At 53.6% G+C, this 21097-nt stretch overlaps 1 protein-coding gene across 1 annotated transcript in view; it reads right to left on the bottom strand.

Moving 5' to 3' along the window:
* Window positions 1–21097, bottom strand: part of Shb (SH2 domain containing adaptor protein B) — a 183484-nt gene that overhangs the window by 5143 nt on the left and 157244 nt on the right. Inside the window, exon 8 of the mRNA XM_015492129.1 lies at window positions 20866–20985. Within this exon, the coding sequence (XP_015347615.1) occupies window positions 20866–20985 (120 nt within the window). The remainder of the gene's footprint in view (window positions 1–20865; window positions 20986–21097) is intronic.

Genomic DNA, 21097 nt, shown 5'->3' with positions numbered 1-21097 from the left:
GGGCGGGGGTGGGGGTGGGGGAGGAAATTGCCCTTTGGGACTATGATGCAGCGCCTGGTTATAGGAATCTGTACCCAAGGGATATCTGGTTCACCTTGGTCTGAAAGGTAGTTGGGAGCTGCTTTTTTTGGGGGGGAATCAGATACCTCCATAATATTGTCCCTCAGCTCAAAACCATCCATGGCTCCCCATGGCCAATACAGATTTAAGGATACCCTGCACTTCTTGAGCCCCAGCTGGGCACCAGGCACTGAGCTGTGCTGTTGTCACCCACTGTTCCTTTAAGCAGCACAGCAGTGCTAAGTCAGCACGACTATTACATTTACAGATGGGGAAACTGAGGCTCATGAAGCTCATGGGCCTTGTCTCTTGGGACAGGGTGGGGCCAGGACTGAACCTAAGTCTTGGAATCTGAAGCCTCAGCCTCTTCTTCCCTGGCTCTGTTACCCAACCAGGTGGACCCTTGGACTCTTTTTGCCAAGTGGCTTCCCTGCAGCTCTGTGAGACCCCATGGTCAGGAATCCTCCTGTTCATTGTGATGCCTCCCAGAAGGCTGAGGTTTACTTCCCACGGACACAGGGAATGTCAGGCCCACAGCCAGGGCACTCCTCTGTCCCGGCCGGCCATCCTCCATCTGTCAGTGATCTAGTCAAGGTCTGACCAGGGCCAGGGAAGGAGGCCCCATGCATCCTGCCCTAGTATAAGGCCTGGAGGCTACTCCACCCCAACCCTGTAGGGTCCAGCCTGGCTGAGCCGGGGTCGAGCCAGGGCCGAGCTGCCTACTGCCTGAGAGGCCAGAGGCCAGACGCAGTGGTGACTTTTTCGGGTCAGTACTGGTTCCAAGATGAGCCAGCAAGGACTGTAGAATGAGCTCAGTGAGAGGCAGGATGATGGGGAGTTTCCTGAGGGGCAATCCTGGGAGGTGGTACAAACCCACATGCCCCTGAGTCATGAGAAGTTTTGCCTGAGGGGGGCCATCAGGAAGAGATCCTTTTTTCTTGCAGATCAAAAAGAAGTCATTCCTGGAGCTGAGCTGGCCAGTGTCCCTGCCCAGTGCCTAAATAAATGGAATGCGAACAGGAGACCCGTCCCCTTCCTAAGGGAGGTCTTCCTGAAGGGGTGAGGATGTGAGCCCACCTGGCCCTCTACTTTGGGGCTCTGAGTAGTTGCATCATTTCTTACTGGGACATTTTAAACATTTGAGCTTTACATGCTATAAAGATTGCTGGGCCAGACCAGTGGAAGGAGAGACTGACCTTGTCATTTAGAATGCAACAGTTGATTACGAGATGGTTCTCAGGGGAGGTGCCACAGGTCCCTTGCCTGCCTTCCATGAGTAGAAGAGCAAGGAGGCCCGGGCACAGAGCCCTGGGAGCACAAGCTCTGTGCTCAGGATGGAGCAGACACGCCACTGGCCCAGAGGGCCCTCTCACCCCCCATAGGCATGCACTGGCTCCAGTCCACACAGAGAGGGACAGGGATGTTTGTGCAGAATCACTGGGGAGTCACGGCCAGCCCTAATGCTGCTTGCTGTGAGCACTGGGTAAGGGGACAGGCTGGAGGCTAACCACAGCAAGCTCCCTCCATGGCTACCTAGGGGCCTACAAAACAGCTACCTCCTGCCTCAACCCTGCCCCTTGGTTGGCCACGTTCCCTCTGAAGCAGCTAGCTTCCTGCTCAGAACCTCTCTTCTAACCACCTCCTCTTTGACTTCCAAGGAGGTGGGACCTTGTGCTGGGAAGATGTCTCTAGAGAAGCCCTCCTCCCCACACCTGGGAGCAGTGTGCAGCCCCCACTGCAGCGGACCAGCATTCTCTGCCAGATGATCCCAGGATCAGTGTCCCCTGTCATCTCCACTGTGTGGCTGTGGTGCTGGGGTCTTCAGTTCCTCCTCTCGGCAACCCCAAGAGACAGAGACCTCTGAGGGGAAACCGTGGGAGGCACTTGCCTGGGGCTACACAGCCAGAAGGCAGACAGGAGACTGAAGCCCACTGACTTCCATAGAGAGCTGCGGCCACCTGGTGGCTTCCTGTATTCCATTTTCTCCTAATACATTGCAGATGAAGCTGGGAGGGCTGGCATTAAAGGGAAGACCTCTACTGCTCGGGTGAGAAGACCAAGGGCCGGGGAGAAGCAACTGCCAGTCACAGTGCAAGGGCACAAGGGCTTCCTGGGCCAGGGACCAGGACGTGAGTCCTTCTTGCTGTGTGACTGGGCTCTCCAAGTGCACAAGAGGTGGGCTCTGGAGGCCGCTTCCACTTGAGATGTCCTAGGAGTCAAAGGAGGTGGTGGGGAGGAGGGGCTCATATGTGGCCGACACCCGCATCCTGCTACTCCCTCCACATGGACACAGACACCAAGTTGTTGTGAGCCGTGTCTAAATGTAAACATGACCGAGCCAAACAACTTGATTTACAATCAAATAATTAGGTTTTCAGTAAGCACACGGGCAGCAATTAGCTTTCCCAGGCTGCCAGGTGCTTGCCAAGCTCTAAGTTGGCGGCCCAGGGTGAAGGTCTTTGGTAAATCATGACAAAAGCCATCTCCAGGCAGAAGAGCAGGTGGGGACTTCTTTAGGCCAACAGGGAGAGGCACACAAAGCAGCAGTGGGTCAGAATGAATCCATTATGGGCAGTTTTCTTAGGAGAAAATCAACAGTTTATATATAAGAGTTTTTGTTTTTAATAACATTGGATATTGAACCCAGGGGCACTGAGTTATACCCCCAGCACTTTTAAATTTTATTTTCAGACAGGGTCTCCCAAGTTGCCCAGCCTGGCCATGAACTTGCAATCCTCCTGCCTTAGTCTCCCAAGTAGCTCGGGTAACAGGGAATGAGAGGTTTTTTTAATGACAGCAGAGGAAGTGACCTTCTTGTTGCTGGCGGTAATCAGTGGGAGGGTAATGATGTCTGGTGGGGTCAGCTGGATGGCTGCTGCAGTGCTCCTGGTCAATGCTCCCACTGGCCCTCACACTTGGGCAAATGCACAGGGAAACTGCAGGTAGGGCTGGTGATGGCACCTGAATGAGGCCAAGCACTGAACTGAAGTCAGGGCCTGGTCGGTCTCTGTCCCCCTAATGTCATGGGCTAGGCTAGCCCTTCCTCCCTGGGTCTCAGTGTCCCCATCTGGAAAAGGTGGAGGTGTTTCTCTAGTGCTGAAGTTCTCAAGCCAGGGCAGGGTGGACAGGGATCACCCCAGCACCAAACAAGAGGGAAAATCCTCATGTCCAGCACTGGTCACAGTGGCCCTCCAGGCTTGGGGACAGCAACATGGCAAAAGCAGGCTTCCTAAAGCCTGTGTCAATGGGATGGACAGACTCCATTCAGGCCAAGGGTGGTCCTTATCTACAGAGGACAAGCTCTTCATAGCCCACACTCTCAACTGGGGCCAATGTGAAGCCCCCTTAACCCGGGGTATCTGGCAATATCTGAAGCGGATGTGGGTTTTACTGGCATCTAGTAAGAGATCAGGGACGCTACAACGCTACTAAACACACAACGACACAACTAAGCACACCACGACACACAGGAGAGGATAACCAAGCTCAAAATAGTAGTGCTGAAGTTCAAGTGCCACCAGCACCTGTAATTCCTCATCTGAGACGGAAACAGCATCCAGTCCTGCCTCACAGCTGCTGCAAGCACAGTGCCAACCTCCCCGGAAGTGAGAGTGCTTGATAAAGGAGAGGCCAGTCCACTCTTGATTCAAGAGTTTAAGACTCAACACAACCTGCCCAACAGCTTGTCTCTAAGGGCTCCAGGCTGTTTCCAGGGACCAAGCCCCAGGTCCCACCTCCAGCTAGCAGATGAGGGGAACATGCCACACCTGAAGCAAGCTCCAAAGCAGGGGTCACGCAGATGCTGGGCAAAGGCAGTTTTGGGGGTCAGGACCAGCTAGCTGCCTAGGAAGGGCATGATGGCTCTTACAGGCCAAGGGGAGCTAGAGGCTGGGATCCACCCAGGAGGGCTAGTGCACCCAGGCGAGGATGCTTGGAGGTGGTAGTGGACACAACCCAGGGCTCAGGGCCACCAGAGCTGGGTCTGAGGCCTGCCCTGGCCCTTCTGAGCTGCACACTGTCTTCGCTTCCTTCTTCATCTGTGCGATGGAGCTTTTGCTCCTGCCTGTCCTGAGGTCTGAACTGGACTGTGGGTAAGCACATGTTGCCAGGTGCTGAGGTGCTCCCAGAACACGCTGATGGCCCAGGGGCCCGGTCGGCTGGTTGGCCAGCCTCACCCCTTGGCAGCATGATGGGGAACCCGAGGCTGGCAGCAGACTGGAGCTCGGGATGCCCTTCCTAGGTTTGGAAATGAAGAGCTCAGCTCTTTCTGAAAGCACGGATGCAATGTGGGACAAGGGCCCGGGGTCTTGATGTGGGCCTCCTTTCTGCCTCCAGGGCAGAAGCCACTACACAAGCTGCTGCCCGTCTGGTTTGTCTGGCTGGTTCCAGGCTGGCCCAACCAAGCACCAGTGTCTCCCTGTCTGTCCTGTCACGCCAAAGCCACGGACAGCCAGGAGGCCCAGGCTCTGGCGCTGGCTCTGTCACTGGGGGACACTGGCAGGGTGCTTCCTGCCCTGAGATCAACTTTCCCAAACATCAAGTGGGATTTCACGACACTCCTTCTAAAGCACACTGTCACACAAAAGGATCCACGTGAAAAGAGAATAGGAGGATGGTCTCTGACTTTTATTAAGTGCCTAGTGTGTGCACTGCTTTGTATTTAACACTCTGAGGGAGACAAGATTTCAACCACAGGCTCTGAGACCATTTGGTTCCCTGTCTTCATTTTATAGTTGACCATGAATCCCATTCTGCAGTGTGCCTGCCCCCGTGCCATCAGCTGCAGGTCAGCCTCTGGCACTACCCGCATGCCCATGACAGAGTGTGATGAGGAGAGGGGCAGGGCGATGGAGAGAAGAGCAGTGGCATCCTCCCACACCTGGATTTCCATCCTTGATGCTTATCCCTTCGAGCACTGGCCACCGTCAGGCATGGTGCTGGCCTCACTAGTCTTTTCAGTCCAACCACTGCCCTGACAGGGGCTTCTCTGCTATGCAACCCAAGGAATTCATCAGCACCGCAATGAAGGGGATTTACTGTTCATAAAGCACCTATATATAATTTTTCTTAAATGAGAAAGAGGAAGGAGGAGGAGGAAGAGGAGCTGGCATCACCCTGAGCAAATGCAGAGGTCTTTTAAAACTGCAAATTAAGCTGGGTGCAATGACACCTGCCTGTAATCCCAGTGACTCAGGAGGCTAAGGCAGGAGGACTGTGAGTTCAAAGTCAGCCTCAGCAACTTAATGGGACCCTAAACAACTCAGTGAGACCCTGTCTCAAAATAAAAAGGCTCGGGATGTGGCTCAGTGGTTAAGCACCACTGAACTGAATCCTTGGTACCAAAAACAAAACAAGCCAAAAACTGCAAGTTAAAACAGATCTACCTACTCAGTGGCCCCTGCATCTAACCTGAGGGTGGTTTTCTCCTCCCTGGAATTTCAAAGGCATCCAGACACCCTGGTCTTTTGCAAATCATATGAATGACAGTGACTCCCACTAGAACCACTGTCCTTGGGGATCTGAGCCTCAGTTTCTTCATCTGTGAAATGGGGAATAGTTTGTAGTCCATGAAAACTGCCACCCTCCCAGGCCTCAGTTTCCCCATCTATACAAGGAAGAGATGGAACTCAAGGGCCATGAGGGTCCCACTCACCTCCTCCTTTGAGGCCTGGCACACAGGAGATGCTCATACCCCATGAGGAGAACAGCTGTTCAGGGGATTAATGAAAACCTCGTGGTCATTAGAGGTACCGAGAGCTCTGGGCTGGAAGAAGAGTGCAGGTTTCTCAAAAGCAGTTTCTTTGGATGTGGCCCAGAAGGTCCACAGGGCCCAGAGACTCGGCAACTGCAGCTCCCCTGGGACTCTCTGGAGTCAGAATCTGCACTGAACATGCTGCCTGGGAGGTTCTGAAGCACATTCAGGGTTGAGAACCACCACTCTGGCTGCATCATTTTGATAGCCACAGCACTCAGGGTCCAACTTTTTTTTTTTTTTAAACTTTTTTTAAGTTGGCAATGGACTTTAATTAATTAATTTATGTATTTATATGTGGTGCTGAGGATCAAACCCAGTGCCTCACATATGCAAGGCAAGTGCTCTGCCACTGAGCCCAGCCCCAGCCCCAAAGATTTCTAAGACCATTTGAGCAAATTCATCACATAGAGGAGGCTTTTTTTTTTGTGCTGGGGATTGAACCCAGGGTCTTATGCATGCAAGACAAGCACTCTACCAACTGAGCTATTTCCCCAGCCCTTCAGGGTCCAACTTTTTAATCTTTTTTTTTTTAGTTGTAGATGGACATAATTCTTTATTTTTATTTATTTATTTATTTTTATGGGGGTGCTGAGGATCAAACCCAGTGCCTCACAAGTGTTAGGCAAGTGCTCTACCACTGAGCTACAGCCCCAGCCTAGGGCCCAACTTTTGTTGCTTACCCTCAGCAGCAGGGAGCTCACTCCCTACGAAGATACCCCCTTCCAACCTCAGCCAGCCCTGCCATGGGCAAGCTCTTCCTCATGCTGAGCTGAAGCATGGCAGTGTGCTGACAGCGGTGCCAGCTCCAGGAGCTGGTCTCTGCAGGCCACGGTCACTCCTGCCCTGGGAAGGCCCTTCAGAGATCATGAATGTGGGGTGGCTGTTGACCTCCTGAGTTCACCTCTCTCTTCCCCATCCTCTTAATCCCCAAGGACAGGATCCTATTAACACTCAAGAGTCCTCAGGGGCAGACAGCTCTCACCTTCTGACCAAAACCAAAAAAGAGCCTGGGTCCAAGAACATTAAGAAGCAAAGAGTCCATCGGCTTTGCCCACGCTCACAAGATTCAGAAACGCAATTTTGAAAGGTCATTGTCACCCGTCGGTAGTCTGGGCTCTGGAGGGCAAATCTTCTCATGTTGGACATTCACTCTGGCAGCTTCCTGACAACCTCTTTCCACAGGGTGGAGAATTCTCTCAAAATTAAATCTCCAGCTCTCTGCTCCCTAATGAAATTGATTTCTGCCTTGATACACAACAAAGCTTTCATTTTATTATTTGGCTGGGGTCTGACCACATTAATTACAGGTTTTTTCAGCATGGCTGCAAGTAATTGAGTCCCAAAGTTACTTACTATCGGAACGAATTGCTTTTTCAAAAGCACGACTCCCACAAAAGTACAGGAGTCAACGCCACATTTCTCCCTGGATTATGCTTTTGGTTAAGACTGAAACAATTCTGGAAAAAAGTACTTCTCGAGCCTGAAAATCTGAACTCAGGAGTGGTCACGCTGGTTGGTGGAGACCCAGAGCGGGGATGTGCTGGGGAACTAGAGATCACTGACCAGCACTTCTGAGTTTCAAGGCACCTCCCAGACCACAATCTCATGTATACTTCACGATGATCCTGAGACTGTTACTACCCCCATCATACAGAGGCAGAAACGGAGGCCAAAAAGCTAGCTTGAGGCAGAATCCAGATTTGAACCAGGTATTCAGCTCTACACAGTACACCCTCTTAGCCACGGCTCTGTGTGATCTCTCTCTTCTGATCACCCCCAACTAAAGTACCCCCAAGGAACAGACACAAAAGACAGTCACAAAGAAGACCTTAAGAGGGAGTAGAGACCATAAATGGGTCTCCTGACTCCACAGCCAATGAGTTTCCTACTCAGCCTCATTTAACAAACAAGAAGGAAAAAAAGAAAGAAAGAAAGATCATTATAAAAAAAGATTCAGTGTGGAAAATCTAGAAAACACAAATAAGTAAAAAGAAGACAAACCCCGGCGCTCATTTTACCACTCGCAGATAGCTGTTAATCACATCCTGGCACAGCCCCACCCCATGCATATGTATGTGATGCAGTCACAGGCTGGCTGGAGTCTGTGACCTGACTTCATGACAATCATGGCTCATTTTGAAAACTGAAAGTATTTTTCTCTGGAATATAATCTCCAAATATTTCCTGAGTGCCTACTATGTGCCAGGCCCTCGGATGGTGGGGAGATAAAAAGACTTCTAAAGAAACTCTCGGCCACAAAACATCCCTAGCAGATGCCAGATCATTTCAGACTATCACCTTGAGGGTCAAGGTCAGCAGTCTCAGCCATCAGAGGGCAGAAAGCAGAGTCCTGAGTTTATGTAGCCCGATTTTAACATGGAAACTAAAATGGGTGACATTTTTAAAAAGCCACCCTTACAAAGAAAGGTAGGGCCATGGGAGAGAGGGGATATCACAGAGGTTTCCCCTCTAATCCCAAATCTAAAAATACCTAAACCTTGCTGTTGCTTCACCAATAAACAATTATCCTAGTTTTATTTTCTTTCTTTTTGTTTGTTTGTTTCAGGGATCGAACACAGAGACCCTAAACCACTGAGCCACATTCCCAGCCCTTTTCATATTTTATTTGAGGGTCTCACTGAGTTGCTCAGGGCCTCACTAAGTTGCAGAGGCTCGCTTTGAACTGGTGATCCTCCTGCCTCAGCCTCCTGAACTGCTCCCACGCCCAGCTACCCTGGTTTTCTTGTTTCAATATTATTTCTCTTCTGAGGTCCTATTCAAATGCTACTATATCCCAAAAGCCCTCCAAGATGCCTCTGGTCAGACTTACTTTCTTCCTCAGCACCGTGCTTACCTATTTCCTTGTCTAAGCTGGGAGCTCAGAGGCTGGTGTCTTTGTCCAGCCCAGCTGAAGGCCCCGTGCACAGCAGGCGCTCAGTAGTGAGAGCCTGCGCCAGCTCCTTTGTAACCCTGCTCTGCAAGTCTGTGCTAAGTGTGTGAGGCTGGTCCCCAAGCCTGGGGGCCATCAGCAGCATGTGGATATTCAAAAGCAAAATAGCAGGGAGGAAAAAAAGGAAGTTCTATTTAAAGCATTTCTAATAAGCGTGCTTTGCCAAACCCAATTGTTTCTGATATTCCTCTTGGGTGAAGTAATCTTAAAAAGAAAAGGAAAAAAAAAAAAAAGAAAAAGGAAAAGAAAAAGAAAAAGCATTATTAAAAGTGGCAAAAACCACCCACGGCTGGGGCTGGAAGGAGGCTGGCGGCTGCTCACTGGGGGAGCTGCCCGGAAAGGAGCAGGCTGGGGCACTAAGAGCTGGGAGTGAGGCGGTGTCCTCTCCAGCAGAGGGCCAGGCTCGTGTGAGTGCCACCTCCCCACCCCCAGAGCAAAACACCATTTTTATAGCTTTAGCATTTGAACTCTGGGAGCAAAGACAAGGGCTGTAAAATCTGACGTCTGATTTTATAAATCTGCCTCAAATACCAAGAGCATTTATGGAGAGAATGGGAGAAAGAAAGACAGTGCTTCTCAGCTCAGAAGGGCAATAATCCTCGGATGGAAGTGGGACATGTGGGTTCTGCCAGCAGCTCACCCCAGGACCTCGTCAGGCATCTGACCCAAGACCCCTTTTGGCGCTAAATGCCGGGAGGTCTGGGGAATCATTGAACCCTGCCTGTGACACTGGGTTTTCACTGTAGGAAGCTGGTCACTTCAAAATCTACCAAACACCTCTAGGTGGGGGCCAACCGCATTTCTCTGGGGGCTTTTGAGTTATTTACCCAGATCTAAGCAAAATAAAACCCTACATCCCAAACCCTCTCCTGGGGTCAGCACAAAGACTCTGCAACCCTCCCCACCCCCAACACCCGAGGAGCGGGGAGCGCAGTCTCTTGGAGTTGACAAGAGCTTTCAATTCTATTGTGTCCCTGGCCTAGGGCTGAGAGGCTCAGAGCTGGGAAGCCACTGGCTGACCCCCCTGCCTGGATCCAGGCTCTGATCTTCTGGCTCCTGGTGGCATCTTTATTCTCTGTGCTGTCCCCCTTTCACTGAGGGCAGGCACGTGGTCTGTGCTGCCCTCAAGGCCTGTCCCTGTGGCATCCCATAGACCCTCCCCCCAACCCCCCCACCAACCCATTCCCAGATGGCTCCTACAAAAATTTTGTTAAATAAGTCACATTAACAAGATGTTAGAAATGTGATTGGAAAGAAATGTTTTTCTCATTTGGGGAGACCACCCAGTGCTTCCAGAAAGGAACTGTCCTGGGGCACGAGAGGTTTCCTGGCGACGGATGGGCAGTTGGAATGCCTCCCCTGGTGGCCAGGCTGCACAGGCAGACTGACGCGGGCTGATACGAGATAATTAAAAACTGGCTGGAAACGTAATCAGGGCGGCTCAGATGCTGAGAGGACCGGGCAGCTCTCGGGGGAACAAAGGGCAATGCTGCTGCCTGGCAGGGCGGGGACATGGGGCAGGCAGGGGAGGGCATGTGTGGTGCTGCCAGGCGGGCAGGTGCTCTGGAGCCTGACTGGCAGAGGGAGGCAGGTGAGAGCAGCACCTCTTGCTCTGGGTCTTGGGCAGTGGCGGGAAGCGGGGAAGTGGCAGCAGAACTGGGAGAGTGTTTTCCTAGCTCTTTCAACCAACACTCCTGGTCCACAGCCACCCCGCTGCTCAGAGTTCTGGACATGGTCCTGGACTCCTCTCTCTCCCCTCCCTCGTCAGTTGCCTTTCTCCTCCCGCCACCCCCCTCATCCTTCACTTGGCTCTGGATCTAGCACCATCCACGGCCAGGCGGAGTTTCTGAAAACCTGTCTTGCCAAGTACAGAGGTCACCACTGGCCATTCTGAGTGGGCCTCAGCCTCTCTCTGCTACCAGAGGCCTTCAGACCAGTCCCTGGGTGGAAACTGACCTTCCAAGCTCAGTTGGAGCAGACGGCCCAGAGGAGCCAGGAAAGAACAGCGGTCCAGGAGTCAGGCTGGTCTGACTCTGTCACAGTCTACAGTCACACTCTGCTTCTGTCCTTCTCTGGCTCCATGGTCCTGGACATGTTCTCAGCCTCCCTGAGCCTCAGTTTCCTTCATGTCAAGTGGGAGCAACGAGGCGCTATGCCTTCTCCACTGGCTGCTTGAGGACTGGACCCGGAGAAGAAACCGGGATCCCCTGGCCAGGTCAAGCATCCTGACACCACTGGGTCAGAGCCAGATGGAACGAGCCCTCCTGTTTTCAGAATCCCACAAACTGGGCCAGGGGCTTCAGGTCTCTGCCACTGCCTGGGAAAAAGTACCAGAAAAATGCCTGGCACGGGGCTGGTGGCCCAGGTCTTGCTCAGAACACCTGGCATAGGTCCTGGGGCCATGCTGTCCACACTGATGGCTTGGACCCTGTTGGAGAGGAAGGGGTAGTTTCTGCTGAGACCCCATGGGACAAAAAGAAGGTGTCAGGCTGTGTTAGACTCCTGAGCCTTCATCACCTGCAACGCGTGAAAGTTGAAGGCAATAATTCTCGCCTTCTCACCACACACCACTACAGTGACAAAGCTGGATCTCCCCTGGTACCAGCCCCCTGACTGGTGCCCCAATGTGCATGGCTTCAGTAACCCAGAGAGGTGGCTGGTGGTGTGGGGCTTTTCCCACCAGCTTGCAGGACTTTGAATCAAGAATGGGTGGAACTCAGACTACCCGGCCCCCTCCCAGAGGAAGGTGCCACCGGAGGCCCACGACTGGTCCTGGACCCCAGCTGGTCAGCTGCCAGGAGTCAGGCGCACACTGTATTGGTCCTTCTCTGGCTCCAGGGTCCTGGACATGGTCCTCGGGATCTGCTCCTGGCATTGTGAGCGCCAGCCTAGGCCTTCTGCCACACTGTCCACTTCATGGCACCCAAATCACCACAGCACTGGGCTCAGGGTCCCAGAGAGGGAATACCTGAAGAGCGAGGGCCCTGGCCTGAGACTTGCTTTACCACTGGTATGGCGCATTTTCTTAGTCATTCTGAGTAAAGGAAAATGACATGGGATGTGTCCTTTCATCTGTGAGGGATCTGCACATTCCAAAGCTCACTGTTCTTGTTTAGTCCCCTGCAAAGAGTCTGAGGAGTCCGTTTGGCCTAAAGCAGCAGCTCCTCATCATGGCATTTCCTTTGGATCTTCTGGAAAAAGAAAACATGAAGCACACTACAAACAGTCCCCTTCTGGCCTGCCTCTCTCACAGGCCAACTCAGCTAGAAACAAGGTCTGGGGGTGAGCGGGAGGCAGCAAGCTTCTTCCTCACTCTGGGCCTTAGTTTCTCCACTTGTAACAGATCATCTAGAAGGTCTCTTTCTGAGCCGGGCATGGTGGCACATGCCTGTAATCCCAGCAGCTCAGGAGGCTAAGGCAGGAGGATTACAAGTTCAAAGCCAGCCTCAGCAAAAGCAAAACACTGTGCAACTCACCGAGACCCTGTCTCTAAATAAAATACAAGATAGGGCTGGGATGTGGCTCAGTGGTCAAGTGACCCTGAGTTCAATTCCTAGTATACCCCTCCACACACCAAAAGGTCACTTTCTGTCCCCTAAATCCCAAGGTTTTGGTTCAGGGTACTCTGGGAGCTACTACCCTGGCTTGTTGCAAACTTGCTTCCCCATCGGATGAGCAGGAGACCATAACGAAGTAGTGAAAAACAGTATTTGATTGACAATGTCTACAGACTCGGCGGGAAAGCTGGAGGGGCAGCAGGGTGGAGAGACAGGGAAGAGGCCTGCTGAGGAGCATCTGCAGCTGCTGCTGATCAGAGATCCGGGAGAGAACTTATCCAAGCCCACACAGCCAGGAAGAGGGCAGCCTGGATTTGACCCTAACTCTGCAAGATTCAAAGTCTTGGTTATGGGAATGGAGGATTTTCTCTAGTTGCAGCCACACAAATGCTAAAATCCTACCACTGTGAAGGAAAGTAGATGTGGGTACAGAAACTTCTCAGTTGAACCCAGACCATCCAAAGGCTCTGAGCCAACACTGACCTGTTGCCCCTACAACCTGCGGCTCTCCAAAGTCTGCGATGAGGACAGTGGAGCTCTACGATTGAGTACTTGCTACTGCATGTTGGGTGTGCACTAAGCACTTCACCTATATTATCACACCCATGACACTCATTTTACAAGACAAGGAAACCAAGGCTCAGACACATAAGCCCCATTACCCAAGACCACCCTGCTAGGACATGAAACAGCTGGGTTTCAAGAGCCCAAGCCAGACTGATCCAGAGCCAGGGTCTTCGCTGCTGCTCAGAGCTGTCTTCACCCAGAGGAGGAGAGGTGCTGCTGATGGAATACACTGGATGGCCCATGGCACCTAACCCTTTCTCACTGGAGCATTTGCTCCCCTCCTGGGCTGCTGCCTCAGCATGGATGGCCCCTGACCACCCTCCACAGCCTCAGTCCTCATTCTCCAAGGAACAAGTCAGAACCCTCTTCCCTGCAACAGGCAGCACTAGCCACTTCCATGTGGAACCCTACACCATCCTTCACCTCCCTGGGACAGCACCTGCTGTGGCTGCCTACCTGCCCCCCACCTTGTCCTCTTCCTCCAGCCCTGGGACCCACCTGGCAGCTCGGCAAGGTGTGGAGTCAAAGGATCAGAGGATCATGGGCATGTGGCCGGGAACCCAGGGAGCTGTGGTCTGAGGGGAGCAGCGTGGGGGTCTTAAATCCAGCAGTCCCTGTGCCCCCAGCTGCGCACACCTGCCTTTCTTGAAGGCTCGTCCTTCATAGGACTCATTTGCCCTCGGGGGCCCAGCTGGGGCCCAGGGCATTCTGGGACTGTTTGGGGAGCTCCACAACTGCTGGGAGACCCTGCTGTGGTCTTGAAGAGACCAACCTGGCGGCTCCTGCATGGGAGTGGACAGCCCCCGTGGAGTTAAGTGTTTGGAGCCTCAGATGCTGACCCACTGGAAGGATGCTCAGCTGGCAGGGGGAGGTGAAGGCCGCGCTCCCTGCTGATGGGCGCCAGCCGCAGTCTCTCCTCCCCGCCCTGCAAACCTTTATTATTTCTTGCTCCTGGCTGTCAGCAGCAACAAACTAAGATTAATCACTCGCCTGCCTGCCTAGACCCAGACATGCCTACTGTTTGAAAACTCTCTCTTTTACGATATAAATCAATGAGGGGAGAGAAGAAAGAAAAACACCCTTAACTGAAATGCGTCCCTCAGCTCTTCCTGGCCCCATGGCACCTAACCACTTCTACTGCAGCATCTGCTGGGTGGTGATGGGCGCCCAGCAGCCAACACAATCCGGCTGCACCAAGAGGAAGCAAAGGTACCCATCGACCTGCAGGCTTGGGGGCGTGTTCTCCATCAACTGCCCTGCCCTGTCCAGTACTTGAGGATGCTGTGGGGCCCTACCACTACGGCAAGACCGAGGGGAAATGCTGTGGCCTACCTGTGAAGCCCTTCAACTAGAAGCCTGTACTCATCAAACCCAGACCCCCGTTTTTTTTTTTGTTTATTGTTTATGGTGCAGGGGATCAAAACCCGGGTCCTGCACATGCTAGACAAGTGCCACAGCCCCAGTGCCCCAAGTAGGCAAGCCCTCCACCGCTGAGCTCTATCCTCAGCCCCCAGAACCTCATTATAAAGACAGGGAGACACTAGCCCTAGACACCTACCAGAGCAGAGCTGGCCTGGACTCACCCAGGGTTCTGTCCACACTGCTGCTTTCCATGGCAATTTCTGAAGGTTCTGGATAAGCCGGGAGGAGCCGAGCCTGCCATGAACCAAGCTCGTCTGCCCAGCCTTCTTCTTACCTGCGTGCCCCATTTTTAGGTGAAGTCTAGCATCACGAGGCTGGTGACAAAGGGAGCCGGGATTTGAACTCAGATATCTCTGTCTTCAGAGACTGTGGTTTCCCTTTACATCTGGAAAAGGGTGACCCTGGATTTCACATGCTACTAGTCTCCTGGCCTCTTAGAACTGACCCCATGCTATCACTCAGGCTATGTGGGTGCAGGTGGCACATGTACAGGAACAAGGAGGGGGAAGCTGTCCCCTCCTTGGTAATACTCCTGGTGTCCTCGTCACTCATCGTTCTTGGCGAGCATCCCTGCACCCTGCTCAAGACCTTCGGGGGCTCCTCGCTGCCCTACTGGATAAAGTCCCAATTCCTTTGCCACTCACTGGGCTGCACCTCTCCTGGGCTCAGGCCACGTGCTGTCTGTGGTTCTTACACAGCCTGCGCACCTCCTGCCTCTGTGCCCGTTCTCCTTACCACTGTTCACCATCGAAGGCCTGGTCATCCTTAAATACTGCCCTCTCTGGTCCCTCTCCTCTGGCAGGGCTTTCCACCTTAGGCAACTCTAAGCACTGCTCTCTGTGAGTTAATGACAAGGACCTTCTGGGCCTTTTCAAACAGTGAGCCCCTGTGGGGCTGGAGCTCTGGTCAGTGACTCTCACTGAAAGAGACAGGAAAGCTCTAGATGCTCACGGTGGAGTGTGGGCACTGTGCAAACAGGCCCAGCCCAAGGCCTCTGACGCCACATCTGCAAGAAAGTGGCAATTTGCTTCTGGGGACTTGAAAGCCAAAGGCCCTTTTTGTGAGGGTTCTCCAGGGCTATTTCCTCCAAATGGGTGGGAACTGCCTGTTTCAACAAACCCGAGGCTGGACCTTTGCCAAAGGAGCAGTGGCCTCCCTGGCTGTCAAGACTTCAGAAGTGCCATTCTGTGTGCCCCCATCCCAAGGACAGGCCACACAGGTACCCTACCCAGGAGGACTCACCCCCTCCACCAGCTGCATGCTCTGCAGTCTTTAAAAAGTCCCCCATCCCTCATCTCGTCCAGATTCTTTGCAAAAAACGCACAACAGAAGAACTTGTGAAGAACCACTCACAATCCAAAATGCCTGAAGAACCCTTTCAACGAGATTGTCACAACTTTTTGGCCCCTTTTCCTAGTGCCTGCCTTGCCAGAAACAGGAAACAGCTCGAGTTTGGTACTTTCTTGCCAATTTCCAAAGGCTCATCCCCTTTGCTTCCTGCGGTGGAGTGAGCGGTGGAGTGGCGCTCCAGGGGCCGCGGTGGGCGGGGTCAGCTGCTGCCCATCAAGTCAGACTGGAGACAGGGAAGAGGGGCAGTTCTGCAGGCTGGATGGGGTCGGGAAACGACTGGGGGCTGTCGGCAGCACCTCTGAAGCTAGCTTCACAGGTGGGGGTATCTGCCACAGAGAGCCAGATAAGTGGCCAGCGTGGTCTGATCCAAAGATGTAGCTGGTCCCCACAGTGGCAACAGTCACCATCTCTGCTGTCAGTGTGGACAAGTGCCAGCTGGATAGCTTAGGACCACTGGGAATCCCCTTCGGGTCTGTTTTCTCATCCACACGGCACAGGGACTGAACTAGTCGGGCCTCTAAGGTCACTTCCAGGTCTGACACTTTACGACTTTCTGACAGAGCAGAAGGAGCTCTGAGGACGGGATGGAAAGTCTGGAGGCCAGCCTCAGCTCTGTGGGAGGCCTTGGCAAGCCTTCAGCCTCCTCTGCCCTTAGATACTGGGGACCTGGGGAATCTCTGCCTAGCCACCTTGTGGGGCTGTGCTAGAGCAAACTCTGGCCTTGCAAAACGTCCCAACTGCTGATACAGAGCAGGGAGGGCCAGGCACAAGGGGAGTTGTGTGTGAGGGGAGCCTGAGAGCAGGACTGAGTGGACCTGCATGTCAGTATCCTCGTCACTGAGAACTGAGACGAACTTCTCTGGTGGCTGGCACAGAAGTCCTGCTGGAGCTCTTCTGCACCACCCTGAGACTCGGTCCTGCCAGGGAACACCTAGCTTCTCTTTAGACTCAAGTGCAGCCTCCTCCCCCTGTGGCTTCTCCCAACCCTCTGTGGCAAGGACCACCCACCAGGTGCCAACTCTGGGCTCCCAAGGCCCAGGCTGAACTGGCCAGGCCTGACACTCTGGGCCCCTGGCCTGATTGTTCTCACCTCGAACCCAGCCCTGTGCCTGGTACAGAGAGCTCTGAAAAATATCTTCTGGGGGAAGGACGAAGGGGTGGGGGCTCTCTCCTCTGAGTCTAGACTCCCCCAAATGCTTTCTGCATCCTGGAACACCCTCACAGTCCACCAGAGGCTCACATGGAAACGGCCAGAGGTGGAGAACCAGCATAGTTGGAATTCCGATGTCAACGTGCACACCCTGGCTTCTGACAGCACCCAGCAGGGGAACTAGCCCTGACCCCCTCCCAGCAGGCTGCCAGCAAGTGGGAAGTAGACAGCAGGGCCACAGGGTGGCTGGCAAAGGGGTGCTCACCCAAGTGGCCGGGACACGTGGTACGGCCGACAGCCCAGCCACAGGAGAGTGCACCTCCCCAATCTGGGCTTCTTCCAGGGAAGGCCACCTCTCTGTCCTTGGTGGGGGTGGGGGTGGGGGTGGGGGTGAGCTAATGGCTCTGGATAAGCATACAAAACCAAACCCTCATCGCTCGTCCCCCTTGGCACAGAACAGTCTTGACAACTGGATCCGACAGGATGGGTGCAGTAAGACGACCTGGGGCCTCCTGGAGAGTGTTCCTGTCCAGGGTTGTGGTGGCCACTGCACTATCTCCCTCTACCCTTCTCCCTGGCCTGGGAGGTACAGCCGAGCCAGCCAGGGCACACCAAGGACAGAGAGGGGTCTGAGGCCACATACAGGGACACGTGAGGAGTCAGGTAACACCTCGGTGTCGGTATCAAGTGATAGTGAGCATCAGGTCTGACTCTTCACTGGGCAAATGTGGATGCTGAGACCCAGAGGGGGGAGGAGCTTGCCCAAGGTCACACAGTGAGCAGTGAGTGGCAGGACAGGATGCCTGTCCAGAATTTTGGACAATGGGTGTCTTAAAACCCGGTAGATGGCAGGAAGTGGGGGCAGAGTGGGAACAACACAAGGTAACAATGACGTGGAGCTGGCTGGGCTGGGAGCTGACTGTCATTGTCCTAGTGTGTACACGAGGACAACAAGGCTCAGCGATGGCATGAAAGCCTTAGGCTGGGGAGTGGGGAAGCCAGGCATGAGGCTGCCTCTGCTGCAGCCCAGGCCCTCTGGATGACAAGCCTACACTGTGGGGACGAGGACCCAGGTGCTGTCCCTTCCCTGAGAGGGCCCTACTCCCTAAGGAATGGCATACACCAGGGACCGCAGGAGACTGTGTTCATAGCCCTCTGAAACCTGTTCGTGAGGTGGTGTCTGGGCCTGTTTGTGTAACCGGTGTGTGTGGGGGGGGGCAGGGGGCGTTGCACAGGGACTGAGAGGTGGATCCCGCAGGCTGGATGTGGTGGTGGTACTTCTAAAACTGGTAACGCACCCCTCGTCAGCACCTACGCTGGGGCTCATCCTGGGTGCTCTGGAGGCTATTCCCTTGTGGCTGGGCTGTGCTGGAGTCACCACAGGGCTGTTGCACCTTCCCACGGAGAACACGGAGTCTCAGCAGCAGCGGAGGCTCTGGTCCTTCTGGAGGAGCAGCCAGGCTTGGCCTGGGGCGGTCGCCCCTCCTCTGTGTGTTCCACGGGGGATTGCAGGAGGGATGAGGTTCACTGAGGAACTCAGGGACTGACAGGGACCAGTGTCCCGAACAGCTGCACACTGCCTGGGTTTGTGGGGAAGGCTGGTACAATACGAGTAATGCCACCTGCCTTCCTTGCTTTTTTTTTTTTTTTTCTTTTTTTCTGGTGAAACTGAAGATGGAACCCGGGGTACTCTACCACCAAGCTATATCCCTATCCCTTTTATTTTTTATATTGACACAGGAAGGGGAGGCTGGCCTTAAACTTGCCATCCTCCTGTTTCAGCCTCCCCAGTCACTGGGATTATAGGCGTGTACCACTGTGCCCAGCTTCCCTGGCCTTTTACACTCCAGAAGAATGTCATTCACCTGAGTTGCAAGATCATCTCTGGGCAGTGAGGGAGGGTGGTGGGCTGACTGGGGCAGTGGGGAGTTCAGGAGGCCTGGCTCTGTCAGCAGGCGCAGCGGTGTGCACGCTCCCTGTGGCCGCCCTTTCCTCAATCCAATTATGGTTTCTCTGGCTTTGGCGGCCTCCCGCTCAGCCTGCCAGCCCAGTTGTGGTTTAGCACGTTGAATTCTCCTCTTCCACTGCCATCACTGACCAGATCCTCTGAGCCCGTCAGGTCTGATGGCAGCCAATGAGGCGTGCACATGCCAGCAGCTTGGAACACAGCAATGTCCTCTCTCTGCCTCCTGGGTGTCCTCCCAGCTGGCTAGAAATGGTTTCCACACCCTCCTTGGCCAGGTGGTGGCCCAGCTTTTTTTAGTTGAATCCCCCAGTAACAAGATGGCCACTACCCTGGGGCGGCTCTGGCCAGCTCTAATTTTGGATCAGCTGTGTTAGAAAACCTGTCCTCTCCCAGGGCTGAACTGTCTGCCCATAACTGCCCCATCTGGGGACCCCTGCAGCTGCCCCTGCTGCCCTGATGGTCCCTGCATGTCTCTGCACACCCCCCTTCTCCCAGAGCCTCTGCCCAATGTCCTCCTAACACTCTGCAGTCTGTCACCGTCCTCCTCGGGGCAGCCAGCGGTGCTGGTCTTCACAGAGAGCCCAGGCCAACCTCACCTTCCCCGGCCACACCAAGACCTCTGTCCACACTGCTTTATGTCAGCAAAGAGAACAGCACGCTCCTGACAGGGACGTCCCTGCAGGCCTGCCCTCCACATGGCCTCAGTAAGCGTGAGGGTGGAGAGGAAGCCGGAGGGATGCTCTGTACCTGCCGCATCAAGGGCCTGGGCTCAAACCCAGCCATGTGACTAACTCCGAGTCCTTGGCAAATCCCTCTTTGTTGGAGGCCTTTTCCTATCTATAAAGTAGGTTTTAGAAGACCTCTTGGGGGCTGGGTTTATGGCTCAGTGATAGAGCGCTTGCCCAGCGTGGGTGAGGCACTGGGTTCTATCCTCAGCATCACGTAAAAAAAATAGATAAATAAAATAAAATTATTATATCCATCTATAACTGAGAAAGAAAGGAAGGAAAGAAGGAAGGAAGAAAGGAAGGAAGATCTTTTGGGTTCCACCTAGCAATATCACTCAAAACCCCTCTTTTCACTCCTGCACCTGTTCATCCCAACAGTAATACCACGCAGATCAGAAAAACCTGACATGGTGGTAACAAGCCTATGATCCCAGCTGAAGCAGGAGGATTGCAGGTTCGAGGCCAGCCTGGGTAACTCGGTAATACCCTGTCTCAAAATATAAAGGGTTGGGGTTGGGGAGGGAGAAGAGAAATTCACTGGATTAAACAAAGAGGATGGCAGGGAAGGGGTGGGGGATGGGAACAGGAAAGACAGTGGAATGAATCAGGCATAACTTTCCTCTGTTCATCTATGGATACACCATCAGTGAAACTCCACATCATGCCCAACCACAAGAATGGGACCCTAAGTTATATTCCAAGTATGTATAATATGTCGTCATATCTAAACAGAACAGATAAACAACAACAACAAAAAAGGGCCGGGGACCTAGTTCAGCGGGAGAATGTTCCTGGGTTCAGTCCCCGGCACCACACACCTCCACGCATCCACTCACAAAGACAAGACAGTTCACACAGCAGCCAGAGGCATCAACACCAGCAGGATTTTCCCCACCTCCCCCTGGTGTTCCTTCCAACCTTTGTGAGACACATGAAAATCAAACCCGCCAAAGGACAACCTGGCGCCTAAGGAGAGAGAAAAGGTTGCTCCTGGGGCCTGGCCCTGCCACTTGGGCTAAGCCACATGCCCTCTGTGAGCCTCCATTTCCTAATCTGCAGAATGAGGACAATGTGTTCCCCAGAGGACTGAAGTGAGAGGTTCAAGACAGGGATGGGGGACGCCGAGATCTTTGTACAGGCCCTGGCTTGCAGCACAGGCGAAAGCTACTCCAGGTTAGGGAAAAACACAGACCCTACGAAGACCCCTCCTCTCTGGAAGGTGATGATGCAACCACAGAAACTCCCCTGTGACCCAGGAGTAGGACCAAATTGAAGAACCAAGGCTTGAATTAATGCATATGGCCGGTCTCCTGGGGGCCCCAGGGGTCTCCTGCAGGCAGAGCGGCCGCACGGTACTCACTTCAGGGAGAGGGAGAAGTCGTGCTTGCTGGTCTGGCTGTTCCGGACAAGGTAGCTGCACTCCTTGCAGAGTCGCAGAAGGTTCTCGGCGTCTCCTCTGCTGATGGCCCCGTGATACCATCTGGGGAGAGGACAGAGCATGTTCAGGGCCTGACCTCCTGGGGAGGCTTGGCGTCCTCTGCGGCCAGCTGTGACAAGGCAGGTGTATGTCTGTTCTATTTTATAGACAATTT

Source organism: Marmota marmota, unplaced genomic scaffold, assembly GCF_001458135.2.
Source record: "Marmota marmota marmota unplaced genomic scaffold, marMar, whole genome shotgun sequence".
Classification (NCBI taxonomy): domain Eukaryota; kingdom Metazoa; phylum Chordata; class Mammalia; order Rodentia; family Sciuridae; genus Marmota; species Marmota marmota.
This window is presented reverse-complemented; position numbering and strand designations above follow the sequence as displayed.